The 15,710-nt window shown below is 38.7% G+C and overlaps 1 protein-coding gene across 2 annotated transcripts in view; it reads right to left on the bottom strand.

The window, feature by feature from the left end:
- The window catches only part of cntnap2a (contactin associated protein 2a), a 409,058-nt gene that overhangs the window by 191,441 nt on the left and 201,907 nt on the right, over positions 1–15,710 (bottom strand). For both annotated transcript variants that reach the window (XM_086306026.1, XM_086306027.1), the window contains exon 4: positions 3,939–4,086. In XM_086306026.1, the coding sequence (XP_086162152.1) occupies positions 3,939–4,086 (148 nt within the window). The remainder of the gene's footprint in view (positions 1–3,938; positions 4,087–15,710) is intronic.

Raw genomic sequence — 15,710 nt, 5'->3', positions numbered from 1 at the left:
AAATTTGTACTCTCTGTTTCTGTCTGATTCCCCTTTCTCTCACATATTGCTTCTACTATTTACCGACTCATCTATGAAGTAATTGATTTGCTGTTGATCCTATGTTAATCAAAATGGAAATGAGCATGTAAATTCCACAGCATGGTGAATCATGACTCCTTTGCAGCTTGCACCTCTGGCACAACCACATCCACACACATGCATACAGATACTGCCTTTTATTGCATAGTCCTAGATGAGTCATAATATGGCATTGCATTTAATTATCATACATTTTCAGAACCCAGAATTATCATCTACAACCAACATATTTGGTGATTATGCTGGAAACATAACATCTATATTTATCTGCCTCTTTTTCCTCCCACTACTTCTCTTTTGTGCTTTCTGTTTTCATCCTCTTTCCTCTGCCATTGCCCAACACTGTACTTCTCCCGTCTTTCATCTTCCGGCTGGGAAGCGGGAAAAACATTTACAAGAAGCTGATTCTAGGGGAACTGCAGAGTCAGGGAGTGAAGGATGGCTAGATGAACAGACAAATGTATGAGTTCTCATTTTCTGACTGAATGCTGAAGAAAGAAGCAGTGACAGCATAATCATGAGGAACCACTGCAGGCTTCAAAACAAAGATGACAGACAACTCTGAAAGATGATGCACCTGACCAGAGGGAGTGTGTGTGTATGTGTAGTTGTAGTTGTGTTTCCCTCTTTCTGTGTTTCTGCTGATACTTGAGTTTTAAGCATGTGTCTTCCTTATTTTGCATTTATTATACATCTCAAAACAGATGTCACTGAGTGGTGGACAACATTCATATCTGTCAGAAACACAAACTCTCTGAGCTTAGTTGGGCCTTGAGACAAGCAAGTAGGTTTCTTTTTTTTGTTTCGTTTTTTATTTTTTGTTTTCCTTCCTCGTCTTCTTTTTTATTTTAGTGCTATTTAGTGAAAACCTCAATCAGATTAGAAATAAAAATAAGACCGTAAAGTCTATATGTGACCAAGAAAAACTGGTGGTTTGGAAGTGACCCCATTGATTTTTTCCCCTGTGTGGGATCAATTGCAAGTAGTTGCTGTGAACAACTGGTCCTCAGAGGTTTACCAATCAGCACCCGTCTTTGGGTGACCGCTTTTGGTCTGAAGGCATCTGGTGGGAGGCAACCTTCCTTGGCCCAACTCGGCTGGATTGAGTGCCTTAACTCTCAAACATATTGGCAAAGGTTTGAAATTAATTTCCATCTTATTTACAAATGCATAGAGATTGTGTTGATGTGCGCAAATTCTCTGCTTCACCAAACAATGATGCAAACACACAAACCTGAATCAATCAGGTTCAGCCGGCAATTTACTGCAAATTGCACCAAATTTAACACAGAAAAACGTGTCTTAATTTATGCCAACTACATGCGTAGTAGTTGGCACTATAAGTGTTTATTTATTTGACATGAGAGAAGGAAATGTTATAAGAACTCTCCTCAGGTCCAACTTCTAATAGAAGAGTTCACCCTTATTCCATAAATATATAAACATATTTTTAAGCCTCCCCTCGTGTATTTGAGCTGCCATGCTGTTTTCAGAGAGAAACATGTGCACTACCTTTTAAAAAAGCTAATACGCTATGTATTATTTTGTTACTTGCTTCCAGCCTTAAAAGTATGCTGCTCAAGGTTTAAAGTTGGTTGCTAATGAAATGAAGTAACTATGTTTTTGTTCATTTATACATTTATAAATTGTAAATTTTCCCTGTCTGGTTTGGGCTGCACTTCAATGCTGTTCAGTCAAAAATGACTCCAGACTGTCTTGTTGGTGCTTTATTCTTGTTTTTATTTTATTGCTTTCTCAATTAAGCAAAGCTGAAAGACAGCAACTAACTGCAAGGGATCTCACACCTGGTCTCTGCCTTTAACTTCAAAATTTCAAGGGTAGAGAGATTGGAGGCACTCATTGTCATGTTTAAGAAACCAGTTTGAGATTATTTGAGTTTTGAGATATGCTTTGGAAGCAAGCATCAGAAGATGGGTGCACTGTAGTCATAAAGGATGGACATGGTCAGCAGTGATACTCAAGTATGATACTCAGTTGGCACCGAGAGCCCTAAAGTGTGCCACCAACAGCAGCCTGAGCCTTGAAAGAAAGCAGGATGGATCCATGTTTTCATGTTATTTATATTAAATTCTGACCCTGCTATCTGAATGGTCCACCTGTTGGTCTCCTGTTGTCCAGTTTTGATAAGTCTGTGCAAATGGTAATATCAGTTTCCTATTCTTAGCTCCTATTCGTAGCTCTTTGTGTAGGCCTCTGATGCTGCAGCCGTCTGCTTCATGGTTCAACATGTTGGGGGTGCTATTCTGCATACCTCGTCTGTAATGACTGGTTATTTGAGATACTGCTGCCTTCCTATCAGCTCAAAGCAGTCTGACCATTCGCCTCTGCCCCTCACACAGAAAACTGCCAATGCCAATGTGAAACAGTGAGTTTGGATCAAGCCCAATTTAACTTTTTCTGCTGTCTAAAGTAAAGTGGTAACCTCTTTCTCAAAGTGCTTGCGGGTATAGGCTGCATAAGGTATGTTTCACATCCTGCTCAAATACTCCAGAACCACTGGTGCTTGACAGCATGCCCAATGTTATGTAAGTTATTGATTGTTCCTACATTTCTTTTGCTAAATTTGAGAAATATATCTTGCTGAGTGTTACTGGAATACTATGACTTTTTCCAAATTGGGAAAACTGCATCCAGATATTGTTCCAATTCTATTATGTTTTAAAGCTAGCTCTTTCACCAAATCTGTTCAAAATACATTATCTCTTATCGTCTTAGGTAAAAACAAGGCCCCAGCAATTCCATGTTAGGATCACTGACACCATTGATGTGTGAGAAAAGTGAAATGACAATACCAACAAAATGAGCTAAGTGTGATTATAAATGTGTGGGGAGAAGTAATGTGTATAAGCTTGAAATGAACTGAATGGCTGTGTTGCTCATGCTAGGAGTGCCTATGCACGCATGTGTGCATCTGTATGTGTTAAGTGTATGTGCAGCACATCTCGTGGGCCTTATCATTACTGTCATGCTTTTCTTTTGACATGGGAAGGAAATGAAACAAGGAAAATATAATCAATGAACCGAGGACTGACTGGAATACAACGCATGCCCTTGCATTCACGCACACAAACGCACACGCGCACACCCCCTCCCTCACAAACATATCCACGCATAGTGCAATCACATCTCCCGAATGAAAGATGTATGTGTGTCACTTATAACCGTAATTTATGCAGAGCCTTAATTGAAAATTGTTATCAGAATCAATTTGGCAGCCTTTAATAGGATGAGGGCAAAGAGGCTGCAAGAGAGCCAGTTCCCTGGATGATGCATTTGTTAGAAAGCGAGAGACAGTGTATGAGTGTTTGTGTATCTGTACATGTTTGCGAGTTTGCAGCCGTGCTCTGCATATTGCTGCAAATTGATTTTATTTGTGCATGTATGTATCGTGGCAGGCTTTCATGCTGGGATTGTGTTTAATTCACATGCAGAAATAGCTCCATTGTGCCTTGATTGGAGCTGACAAACCATCATTAAGTTCTCCACATGGATCCACAATTTGAAATGCTAAGTGCTAGGCTGCACATGTTTAAAGCCTGTGAGGCTACTAGGAGTATATTTACTTAGGAGTGGAATCTATCTGGTTTCTTTAAACGGCTGTTGTATCTGAGTGTTGTGATTCCAGACTGTAAAGCAATTAATATGCAAATGAATGCCTCCACCTTTGATTATTGTTCTGTCTAATAATGTGTGAAGATTCAAGGTGTTACAGGTGTTAGATTAGCCGTGTGTGTAAGAGAAATATAAAAGAGACATTGCAGGTGTTCTCCAAACCTGTTTGTGTGTGTCTTTGTGTGTGCGTGTGTGTGCGTGTGTGTGTGTTTATCTCCACTCACAGTAGGAGCATCCGTAAACTTCTATTCGCAGACCAATCCGTCCCTCCTCGCTCCATTCTAACGGGATGAGCCTAAGGAAGCGAGCCACGATTCCCTGCTGGAGCTCATGGCGAACTGCACTCTCTGAGTTGGAGTTCCCAGAGAAAGCCTATGAACATAATCATTCATATACACACAGACATAGAGAGAAACACAAACACACACACACAACACACACAAATTAAATACATCAACGCCACAAGCCTGAAGACAAACAAGCAGCTTCAGGACTTCAGAACAAGAGTATTTGTTCCACTCACCACATCCTACCCTGAAGGTGCTCACTCACAAAACATACAAAATAATTATGAGTCTACATATCTAATATGCCCACCATAGGACAGTCTAACCGTAGGGAATGTTAGGAGTAAATTGCATATTGTATTAAGCTGCGTATGCATTAAGAAACTCCCTGCTCACATCAATTCATATCTAGACTGATTTATGTGTCCCAACAAGTAATAGAGGCTTGTAACTGATGAGGTTTACAGTTCTTTGCTATATTAGCCCTTTGTTCCACACAGCTGGTATACTGTCTAAAAACTCATCTTATTAAAAAAAAAGGCATCTTGAAAAGCAAATAATGCCTATTTAACACTTCTAGGATTGCAGTGATGCCTAATTAAAATGTCGTATTTATCTGCAATTTTAAGTGTCTCTGCACAGCCCCAGTGTGGCTGCAGTTCCATGACTGAACATGTGCTGGTTGTTTTGTACACATCATGGCTTGACAGCATGAGCTGCTCTCCAATGTTTTGCTGTAAGCATAAATATTTGATGTCAAATTTCAATGACAGGCTACTGAAGTACATCTCCTGACAGTGCATTCCCCCTTTGCTGTTTTGACTTAAATGTGACTGACTGGAGTCTTTACCACCCACTAAAAAAAATAAATTGTATTTACATGGAAAAGAGAAATGAGACAAGGATGGCATTCACTTCACCAAATACTATAGAATCCCACTGGATGAGTAAAAGAGGCACTCGTTAAAATGATCTCCTCTTCTCACTACATCATTCTTGTTTTCTTTCCTCCTACTTAGTTTCTCTTCCTTCACTTGACCTGATACATGACGGGGAGAACCTCTAACCGCCCACTAATCCACCTCACCACAGTCCCTGAACTATTTTCACTTCTGTGCATTCTGCTCTGCTCTCTGAAATAAACACACAACACAACCCCGTTCCCCCATGCATTACTTTCGACACACACATGCACAGAACAGTTTGCACACACCACTGGGGAGAAGCCTCATTAATAGCCTAGCAGGTAACTAGAAGAGAGCAAGACACTAGACAGCCATGTGTTATTTCAGATAAGACATGGAGTGGGCAGGGCAGAGCATGAGTGTATGGGAAAAAAATAACTTGCACAGACAGCCTGCTTTCAGCTGACTCTTCAGTGACCCAAGAATGTACCCCTGAAGATATGCTATCTGCAAAAGGAGGAAATGGTCAAGAGTTCACACTTAGCTCAGAGCTACTGAACTTCCACTGTTGTGAAGGAGTGGACAGTGCTTCTTTTATCAATGAATTCCTCTCAGTTTCATATTTAATCTTTATTTATTCCATAAACCTTTATGGAATAAATAAAGTATGCCTTTTGAAAGAGAAGGTTGCAGCGTAGTATTGTATGTATGTCACCAATAAATAAGTAAGTAAATAAATAAATAAAAACAGCAAGCACATTAATAGTTATGCTCCTGACCATGACATAGCTAGAGTTATGGCTTTTACACCCAAAGACATAAAATCTCACAAATCCACAAATTGTCGTGGTTCTGCAGGAAGTTTGGACACATCCATCAGTGGCTAGGCAACAGATCAAGCAGCCACTCTGATCATGTGAAAGACAATACTGTTTAACTTGTGCAACGACTGGTAACTGATGATTCAGCAATGCAAACCTTAAAGTTACATTAAATTTGCTTTTTAAAGCAAGTTGACTGGAAACAGCATTTTTTCTCTTCTTTTAAATCATAGCAATTAAGTGGAAGTTGCCAGGTGTAATTGCTGCTTATATCGGTACTTTTTAAAGTAGCTTCCACACTATAGAAAAAAAAGGACTGGAGTACCTACAGATTACATGGACAGTAGCTGCTAGGTCATGAAAACCCATGACACGAAGCTCCTGTCACATAGTTTTTGTGCTGATGTTAATACCAGAGGAGGTTTTTGAGTCAGCACAGCACTGGTAACTTTGAGCACTCGGGGAGCCTGTTATGACTTCAAACAATGTGCGCTGAGCTCATTTCATAGTTGCATACCGCATCATCAAAACACTGGAAGTCTGAAATGTCTCCATAACTGAGATATTCCTTTATTCACCTGGGCTAACGTTACTCTTTGGAGCTGTTTGTGCAATTCTACAATAGCTTCTTCCCCTCTAACCCTTATCTTTTTCTTTTGCTGTTAAATCTTCTCAAGCTTTCTTCTCCTGTGCTCGCTATTGCATGTTTGTCCTTCAGTATTCTGTTTCCAAACTGCCTGTAGTGTTGGCTTCTGATATGAAGCACAATGACAGTTATATCTACAATCTGCATAAATACACACAAGCATCCATGCACACATATAGATACAGACTGCCAATGCACGACCTTGCCATTTAAGCAATTATGAAATGTTAAAACCTGATGTCACTGTTAAGATCGCCTCATCGTTGGGTATAAAATAACGAAAGAGGAAAAAAATCTTCTGACAATTTTTCTGGCTGCATGCAGATGACTTCAATTCCTTTTTGTCCAGCTGTCACCTTCCTCTCCTTGCCCTTGTCAAGGTATACCAGAGAAAGAAAAAGAAAAAAGACAAAGAGAGAGAACAAAACCATTTTTTTTCTTCACCCAAAAGCTCAATCCCCCCATCCTCTTTTTTTTCCCCCCTCTATTTCCCTATTGTGTTCATCCCGCTTTCTACACTTATCTGTGCTTGGCTGAATGAACAGCTCAATTCAAAGGCATTACTATGCAGAGTGGGGGGCAGAAGGCAGGATAGGGAAGAGAAGAGGAGGATGAAGATGAGGAAAAAGCTGTGGATGCTGAACACCTTGCAAAAGTCTGCCTAGTGAACCATTTAATTCCCTCTACTCCAAAGTCAAATCATTAAGCGGCAAACCAATGAGTAATTGGAAATATATGTGTGTGACTGCCTGTGTGACAGTTTATGTTGAGGTGTGTGCACGTGTGCGTGTTTTATAAGCAACTTTAGAGCTTAGACACTTTGACGTTTTGTTTAATCAAGAACTGAGGTAATTTACGGCAACAAAGGCCACAAAGTGCCTGAAGCAAATTTCAGAGTTTACTCACTAGCTGCTATGTGCATGCGTGCAGAGTTGCATATACTTCTGCATGATTCTGCCTACTATGTACAGTATGTCAGTGATATGTACAGTTAATGTTAGATTAGTTGGTTTACTTGATACTTGAGAAAAATATTTACTGCTATTTTATGTAGTTCTGTGAGGATGTGCATCATATTTTGGAATGTTTAGAACAGTGTAAGTTAGTAAAGGACACACGCATGATTTCAGCAGTCCACGAGATCAGTGGGAGAAAAGCAATGAAAGAAATCTTGACTTGGAAAAGAAAATAATGAGGGAAGCTGAGAACCAGCCAGTCTCTGTGCTGACCATTTGGAGCACAGGGGCTGTCATTCAAGAAAGAACAAGCCAATCACTTTCCTACAGCTGGTCAAAAAAATACCCCTGTGGTCTGCTCTGTCTGACATACACAAACACACTTCGCTTGTATACGAGATAGACATCCACGTCGGCATGCTCGCTCTCATAAACAGACCCTGGCAAAATTCTCCACACGCCCATTATCTAACTGCTCAAAAGCTCTCCCTCATTGCTACTCCTCACCCGCTTTCTTATTTTCCCTGGCTGCATGTTTTCATTTCCTGAATGAGCATCTGTCCTTTCTGTCTATTCTCTCTCTTTTTTGTTTCACTGAAAATCAGTCTGTATATGTGCGAGCATATTTCTGTTTGTGCTGCGTGTCTGCGTTTTGACAGCCAGAGAGAGGCCCTTCCAGAGAACAGATCTCTAGATACTGAGAAACAACAAGTGAAAGCTATTTTCTGGCATTTGCTTGTTGCTGCTGGACTCTTTGTTAGACCAGCCCAGAGTCAGGGCTATTGTGTGTGTGTGGATCTATGTGTATGTTCCTTCCAAACAGGCAGGGGAAATCAGTCCGGCCTGGTCTGGTCTTTTGTTTTTATTGACAAGTGTACGAGACAAAACAGAAGGACCATAGAGAAATTTGTGTTTCTGTGAAGCCCTGTGGGTGGCTGTGTCTGTGCCAGGAAAATAGGACAAATTCTAGTAATGCTTAATTGAAGTCATGAATCTTTAAAATGTTTTAAAGTGGGCTGGGTGTTACATACTACAGCATGTGGCTAACATCTTGAGAGTATACCGTGCTACACACAAAGCCTCAATAGGAAATCTCTTCTTACTGTTTCGTGACACTTGCTGACAGAATTAAAATTCTGGGCTACACAGTCAATCAAGTATCCCACTAGGGGTGAGGACCACAACCAACTTCTGCTGCAGGCAGAAGCTAAATGGATTTTTGATCTGAGTCTGCAGCTCCAGATGGGCTCAATGAGCTGAATGAGGAACTTGATCTGTGCTATTTCCTGTAATGGTTTTGTATTTTTTGTATTGTTTTTTGTTGTTGTATTTCAATCATATTTTTGTTCATGTTTTGTTTTCTTAGTTCTTTCTCTTCAGTGGTGATTTATGCTTAGAAATGTAATAATATTTTGCTTAGTTGTACATCCTTGTATATGTTTGTGCTTCAGTTTTGTTTATATAGACTTTCTGCCATGTCTGTTTTTGGCAACACATTTCTTGCTTTACAAGTTTGAACAGTGAATTGAACTGCAAATCTGAAAGTTTGATTAAAACGAATGTATGTCCTTCCATTGTTATGTGCACTTCTGTTGATTTCTGTACATCAAAGGCACGATAAGCTGCTTCAGAGACTCTTTACAGTCTTTTATTGGAACAGTTCAGAATGATCTCATTTTGTATCCGTATGTGCCAGATAGTTAGTTCAGTCGCCAATTAAATGGCTTTACCTGCTAAAATGGGCACCCAAAGAATTGGTGACAAAGGAAAATTGAATCTTTTCTTTGCTTTGCATACATTATTAAGGAAAAATGAAAAACACTTCTAGTACATTTCATACCAATACTTTTTTCCACACACTGCCTTTTGGGCTCATTAATTACTGTATAGTAATAGAAAGAGTGAAAAAAATAGGAAATTTTAGCAAGAAACCTTCATCACGTCTTCCCTTAAATTTACACACATGCAGGAGAAAACACGTGTGTGTACTAGAGATGGCACGATACCACTTTTTTATGTCCGATACCCATACCGATATCATAAATTTGGATATCTGCCGATACCGATATGAATCCGATATAGTGTTTTTTAATCAACAAAACTGTTTTTTAAATATCTTGCTGCATTTTGTATAAGTTCATACTCAAGTTTAAAACAACAACTACACTAAAGCTATTCTGTTATACCTGTATGCAAAAAAAAATATTTCATAATTCAGCAATACTGATCAATCTAATAAACTTAAACCTACACCATCCTCCCTATTCTGGTATTTTAAAGAGTACTTAGCATAAATATTAAGCAACCTAACTAATAGGGTTCCAACTCCCAGCAACAACAAAAATAAATAAATAAAAAATAGGGAACCACCCCTCACGCTCCACCTCATGATGCTTAATCGACGTAATCAACCTTAATTTGATGCAGTGTGAAAAAAAATACACAGAAATCAATTATTTTTCAAGAAATATTAAATAGATTCAACATCTTTCTTCAACAAAATTGCAGACTCCACAGATGGTACCTTCCCAAAGGAAAAAGTACTATAGCTTACTAGGGTATATATATTAGACTTAACAGTTACTATATACAATAATGGACTTCTATACATTTTACATCAGATTAAAACTTTGGGTGTAAGATTCAGATAAATATAAAATAATCAAAAGCTCGACATTTTAAATGAGAATAAGAAAGAAAAGTATGTCTTTGTGCCCCCTTTTCCCTGTTAATGCCCTATCGGCCCCCCTGGCTAAACTTTGCTAGATCCGCCCCTGCACAGTTACCAGCGTCAGCTACGTAGAAAAAGATCCTCGAGTAGAAAGTAATATTAAATACATTCTAACAACAGCTTATCAAGCTTAAACGTGCTGCTGTTGTTTATCCACTGGTTTCCTCTTTCTGGTGCAAAGTGGGCCAAAAACAAACAAGAGACACGGACTCGCGACAGAAAAGCCGATCAGCTGATCGTTAAGCAGTTTCATGATTGAAGTAGCAGCGGAGAGCGAGAGGCAGTCGCTCGTTAAGCTTAACGCAGGAATGCTTTACAAACATTCAGAGATGGACTTACACACTTGCTTTACTTCTCTCGGGAGATGAAATGCCGGGTTGCTAGCGAAGCTCCAAATGCTATCCAGACCACCGACAGGTCCTGCATGCCACAGCCGCTCTATCACGTGATGCATACTGCTCCGACTGCTAACGTTCTGAGGTGAGTTACGGCGTGTTGCAAGTTTTGTGAGGTGCTTTCGTGATATTTAATGGATCGGATTACATTTTTTATTTTTCTCCGATATCCGATCCAGTAATTTAGGTCAGTATCAGACCGATACCGATACGTAATATCGGATCGGTCCATCTCTAGTGTGTACATGTGTTTGGACCTGATGTAAGTGACATGCAATAGTTTTACAGTATCATGTCAGTATCAGTATCAAGAAAAAAGTGAAAACCATCAGTGCACTGTTGATATAAAATGGTTTCTACAGTCCTCATTAATCATACAATATTAAGAGAGTTCATACAGTAGGAAAGAGGAATTTTACCTCAGTGCTATTTTTTATACACTGTCCACACAAGTACCATTTTGAAACTGTTGCCAGACCAATTAAAATTTCATTACAGCCACTTAAGTTGTAAAGAAACTTTTATGACTCACTGGGATCTACCCTTTCGCCATAGTTCCATGCTTTTCAGACCTTCCATATGTAATAATACCAGTGTCACTGATATGCTACACAGTCACAAATATAGGTTGTTTTATACCAGTATGGACAAAAGCACTGGGCCATCTACACATTAAATCTAAAGGAGATGCTAAGCCAAGGAAGTCCATGTCTTGAAGCTCTTGGCACACAGCTTTTGTGCTGATGTTAATGTCTCAGAAGGTTTGCAAGTCTGAGTCAACAGAGCACTGGCAAGTTTAACGTACTACTATGTGTCTCAACACTCGACTAGGTGACTGGGCTCTGCAACTCTACCACTTTGCAGCTGGAGTGGTGTGCTTCCTTCTACTTTGAAACAATACCTCTTAAAACGTTTTATTTGGAGGGAAGATATTTCATTAGCAGATAAAAAAGATGCAATAGTGGTATCCTGTTATTCTAGGATCCAGTGAGCTCTTTAGAACAACCATTCTTTCACAAATGTTTATAAAGGCAGACTGCATGGCTAGGTGCTTGATTGTATACACTTGTGGCGATGGGACTTGAAACGCCTGAGTTTAAAAATAAAGAACCCATTACATTTGTTCATATTATTCATGTTGATGATCTTCATGGTTACAAACTGTAGGTCTCCTACGGCAGTGTCAGAGTAAGCCGAAGCACTTCTGCAATGACTTCCATGTGTGTAAAAGATCAGCACTTTTTAGAATTGACATAACATGATCACACATTCTCTATGTATGTGGAGAGAACTATCATTGACAAATGTCTGAAAATAAAATTTGATGTGCACAGTGCAAGGTATTGGTGTTTAGGACAATCTTTAGAGTGCTTTAGCGAGACACAAGTATATGGCTGTCCAATAAACTGCATTCTGGTCAGACTTAAGGAAGAGATACCAGGGTGCTCATACAGATATAAAGCTGACACGTTGAGATGTCATCAGATTAATGAAGAGTAGTGCATGTCTGAAAAAGGCTTATTTGAATTCATCATCTTCGTTATTCTCGCTCAGCAAATTTTAATTTCCACACTCAACTCTTTATTTAGAATGAATTGACATTAAATAGGCTGACACTCAAGTTCTGTGAAGTTGCTGCAGCCAATCAAGATAAAGACTTAAAAGTTAAAAGACAGACTTTATATCAGGGCCGATTAAAAGAAAAAAAAAAGATGAAGTCATAAAAAGTAATCTCCATGACTTCAAGCAGCAGTGTTCCTCTGATTAGTTCAATTCAAACATTTTGGACTTTAATGCTGAACGTGATAACTCATTTAGTGGTCGACAGCAGCTGTTCATCAACAGTCAGTGTGAGTGAATGAGAAACTGCTTATGTATGGGGATAAACACTGGTCAACAAACAAGTTTGTCTTCTTTTTGTTGAGATGCAGTTTTGACCAGTGTCAGGAATTTGAGTCAGTAAGAGTAAGGCATAAAGAATCAACACAAATCATGAATGCACGCATCACTCTGAATGCTAAACCTTTTAATAATCTTACATTAATATCAAATAAGTGTGCCTTATTTCGTATGATGTAAATGAACCTCCTGGAGTCTTTCCCCGATTCATTTCAACAGCAGACAGCAGTTGCTGTTTGGATGGTAGCAATGGATCATCTCCATCTGTGACATGACTCATTAGTAACTTGCGGCTGGCTTGAATTCAATGAAACATGGGAGAACGCATTCATCTTTGTATTACGTCACGTTATTAGTGGTGTTAGCACCAAATTAATAATCAGTAAGAAAACTGGTACTTAAGAACATTTTGACACAACTTTCTGCTAGGGCGCAGCTATCATGACTACAAGGACAGAGTGTAATTATTCTTAATGATTCAGTTTGATGGTGCAATGGTTTTGCACTGATGTACAGTATGTACGTCTTTGCAGGCCTGTCTACTGCCACTGGGGGGCAGTGTGTAAAACCCCCCCAAAAAACATACGTACAAATGGTTATGTTATCGACTGTCTCTCCCTGGAGATGAAAGTAGTTATAATGTACCAAAGAGTCTTTATAATGGATCGAAGTAAAGTGCTAAGGAGAGAGTAAACAGAAGTTAAAAATTCTGAATGACAATATACCAACTAGGCTGTTAATCATGACATCTCTTAGCAGTTGTCGACCACTGAAAGCACCAACAACGCGCATTAAAATTGGACCATGAGCAATGGAAGAAGGTGGCCATCCATCTGTGGGATGTGCTAAACGAATAAGTCCCATTTTTGGAGGTGCAAAATCAGGGCTTACAAGACTTGAATAATCTGTTGCTAAAATATTGGTGGCAGATACCATAACACACCTTCAAGGGTCTAGTGAAGACCTAAATGCCTCAATGGGTCAGGGCTGTTTTTGGAGGAGAAGGGGGAGCAGCACAATAGTAGCCAGATGGTCATAATATCATGCCCAATCATGTACTTGGGCTTGTGCAGGAATTCAATGCAGTCAGACCCCTATTAGGTCACAGAAAAAGATGGTGTTCACCTTCATAAAACAAGGCTACTTGAAACCATTTCTAGTTGACATGAAGGGTATTGTCATTATTCATATGACTGCTGTGCTTTGAGATGATTGTTGTGATTTGGTGCTAAATAAATAAAACATAATTGAACTGAATTGAATTATTAAGACATTCAAGGCTTTTTGTAACTAGTTCAAGTGAGACTCCATGGTGTAAGAAGATTAGCTTAAGTGCAACATGGATAATATTGGAAATTGTTTAAGAAAAAAGCATACTTCTAATATTGCATAATGTTTACATACTACTGTATAGCATATACACATAACAAAACGGAAAGTAAGAAAATTTAATGTTATTTTCGAGAAATATATTCTTTTAAAAAGTCTTTGTGTTTGCTGAGAAGGAAAGACTTATTTTGCCTGTGTGTTTTACACACACAAGGACAGAATAAGATCAAAGATGATTATGTGCCCTCATTTTGATTACTTTGTTATGGAGTGCAATGTATTTCTGCACTTTAAAAATGGCATTCTTCTTTTCTTTGTTCAGCCTTTCTTTGATCAAAAGGGACATTGAACCAACTACCCCGCTGAGGCGTGCCCTTTCTATGGGTTGGAGAGTTTTACGTTACTCATCTCTACATTTTGATCTAAGTTTAGGAGGTCCTTTTGCCAACTTTATTCTTGAGAGGACGTTGATGATCATGTTGACATTATGTTGACTCTATGACCATTTTTATCCTGTTCTTCCATATGGACTTCAGGAGGGGAAATCCTCATCCAGCATGGCTTCAGCTCTCTATTCTGCTCGATTATGCTTCTGATAAGCGGTAGCATTATGACCTCCAATTTCAAAGGTCACAATAATTATAATAATAATTTGTATCAAAAAGGTTTAGAAATTGTTGTCCTTGTAGAGTGCACTGAAAACATCTGTTTGGTGTGCAACATCAAGCCATCGAGTTCTGCCAGCAATGTCAAAGCTATGTCAAGTGCAAAGAATTAGGATCATATTTTGGTTCCCATAACAACTCTCTTTCCTCTAGTCCTCCAATTAAAAAAAACATGCTTTTACTCAAAAGTTTCATAAGGAAATATTTCAACATTTCAGGCTTTGTTCACGCCAAATTCATCATGAGTAAAGTTTTAAAAATATTGTGACATGACAGTTTTAATAATCAAAACAAACCTAAATCTCAGTAAATACAAAGTGAAACTATGATGGCACCCCTGCTGAGATGTGAAACACATCTCCTGATTACTCAGTAACAAGCTGACATTTAACAGGCTGCAAGTTTGTCAGTGCTAAATATAACTTTAGGAGGGAGATAGGAGCCAGTTAGATAATGCTCTTTTCATCATATTTTCTTACATTAGATTAAATAAGATACCCTTATTTAATTTTAGTGTCACTGTTCAAAAGGGGCATAAACAAATTAATAAACAAGCTTTGATGGTTTTCTGCCAAAAACTTAACTTTACTTAAAATGTAAATATGATGTTAGCTTGTGCAGTATACAAAATAATATCTGCATATATTTTATATTATATTTATATTTATATTGTATTGCTTTGCAAGAGTGCTTTAGATGAACCTACTCTATGCTCGTAGGTATCCCTCCTCTTTGACATTACCTGATATATGGAAGATACTCTAAGCACTGTTTTTCATTACATATTTGTCTATTTGGCAATATCCTTTCTCTGTTTTTCTTTTTTCCTTGTTTTCAGCACTGACCTGCTTTACTGGTGTTTTTCTAGTTTCTTGCTTTATTCATTTTCCTCCTAATGTAAGCTCCTGTCTGCCAAAAGCCTAAAATGTAAATGCATGAGGCACTTGATGTCTGCATCTAATAAAATGCAAAAACATGGACGGCGATTGAAGCCTGGCAGCACGGAAGATCATCCAAGTTCAAAAAGTCAGCACTTCATTTCATTCGCGTTGCTTTTCTATCTCAGATGTGACTGTGAAATTTCATACATAAATAAGTCAAACTGCAATGCCTCAAAAGTGAAAATCAGAGGTGGGAATTAGAACCATTTCATTTAAGATGTACAACTTTTACTACAGATTTAGTGACTTGTTTATTAGATTATTTTTTATTTCACCACCTTAAACCAGATCAACCTTAACCTTGATCTTTACTGTGAGGTTTTGGGGGCACTGACTCACTCTGACTCATTCTGTTTGTTTACACATTACGTTAAGCTCATGGAGCCCTTAATAATTTAGGTAGCAAACCATTTTAATTGGA

This window comes from Aulonocara sp. 'chitande type north' Nkhata Bay, linkage group LG9, assembly GCF_057382095.1.
Source record: "Aulonocara sp. 'chitande type north' Nkhata Bay isolate Kocher_YH1m ecotype deep benthic linkage group LG9, A_spYH_male_GT1.1, whole genome shotgun sequence".
NCBI classification, from domain to species: Eukaryota; Metazoa; Chordata; class Actinopteri; order Cichliformes; family Cichlidae; genus Aulonocara; species Aulonocara sp. 'chitande type north' Nkhata Bay.
Note: the sequence above shows the minus strand (reverse complement) of the source record. Positions and strands in the feature narration are given on the sequence as shown.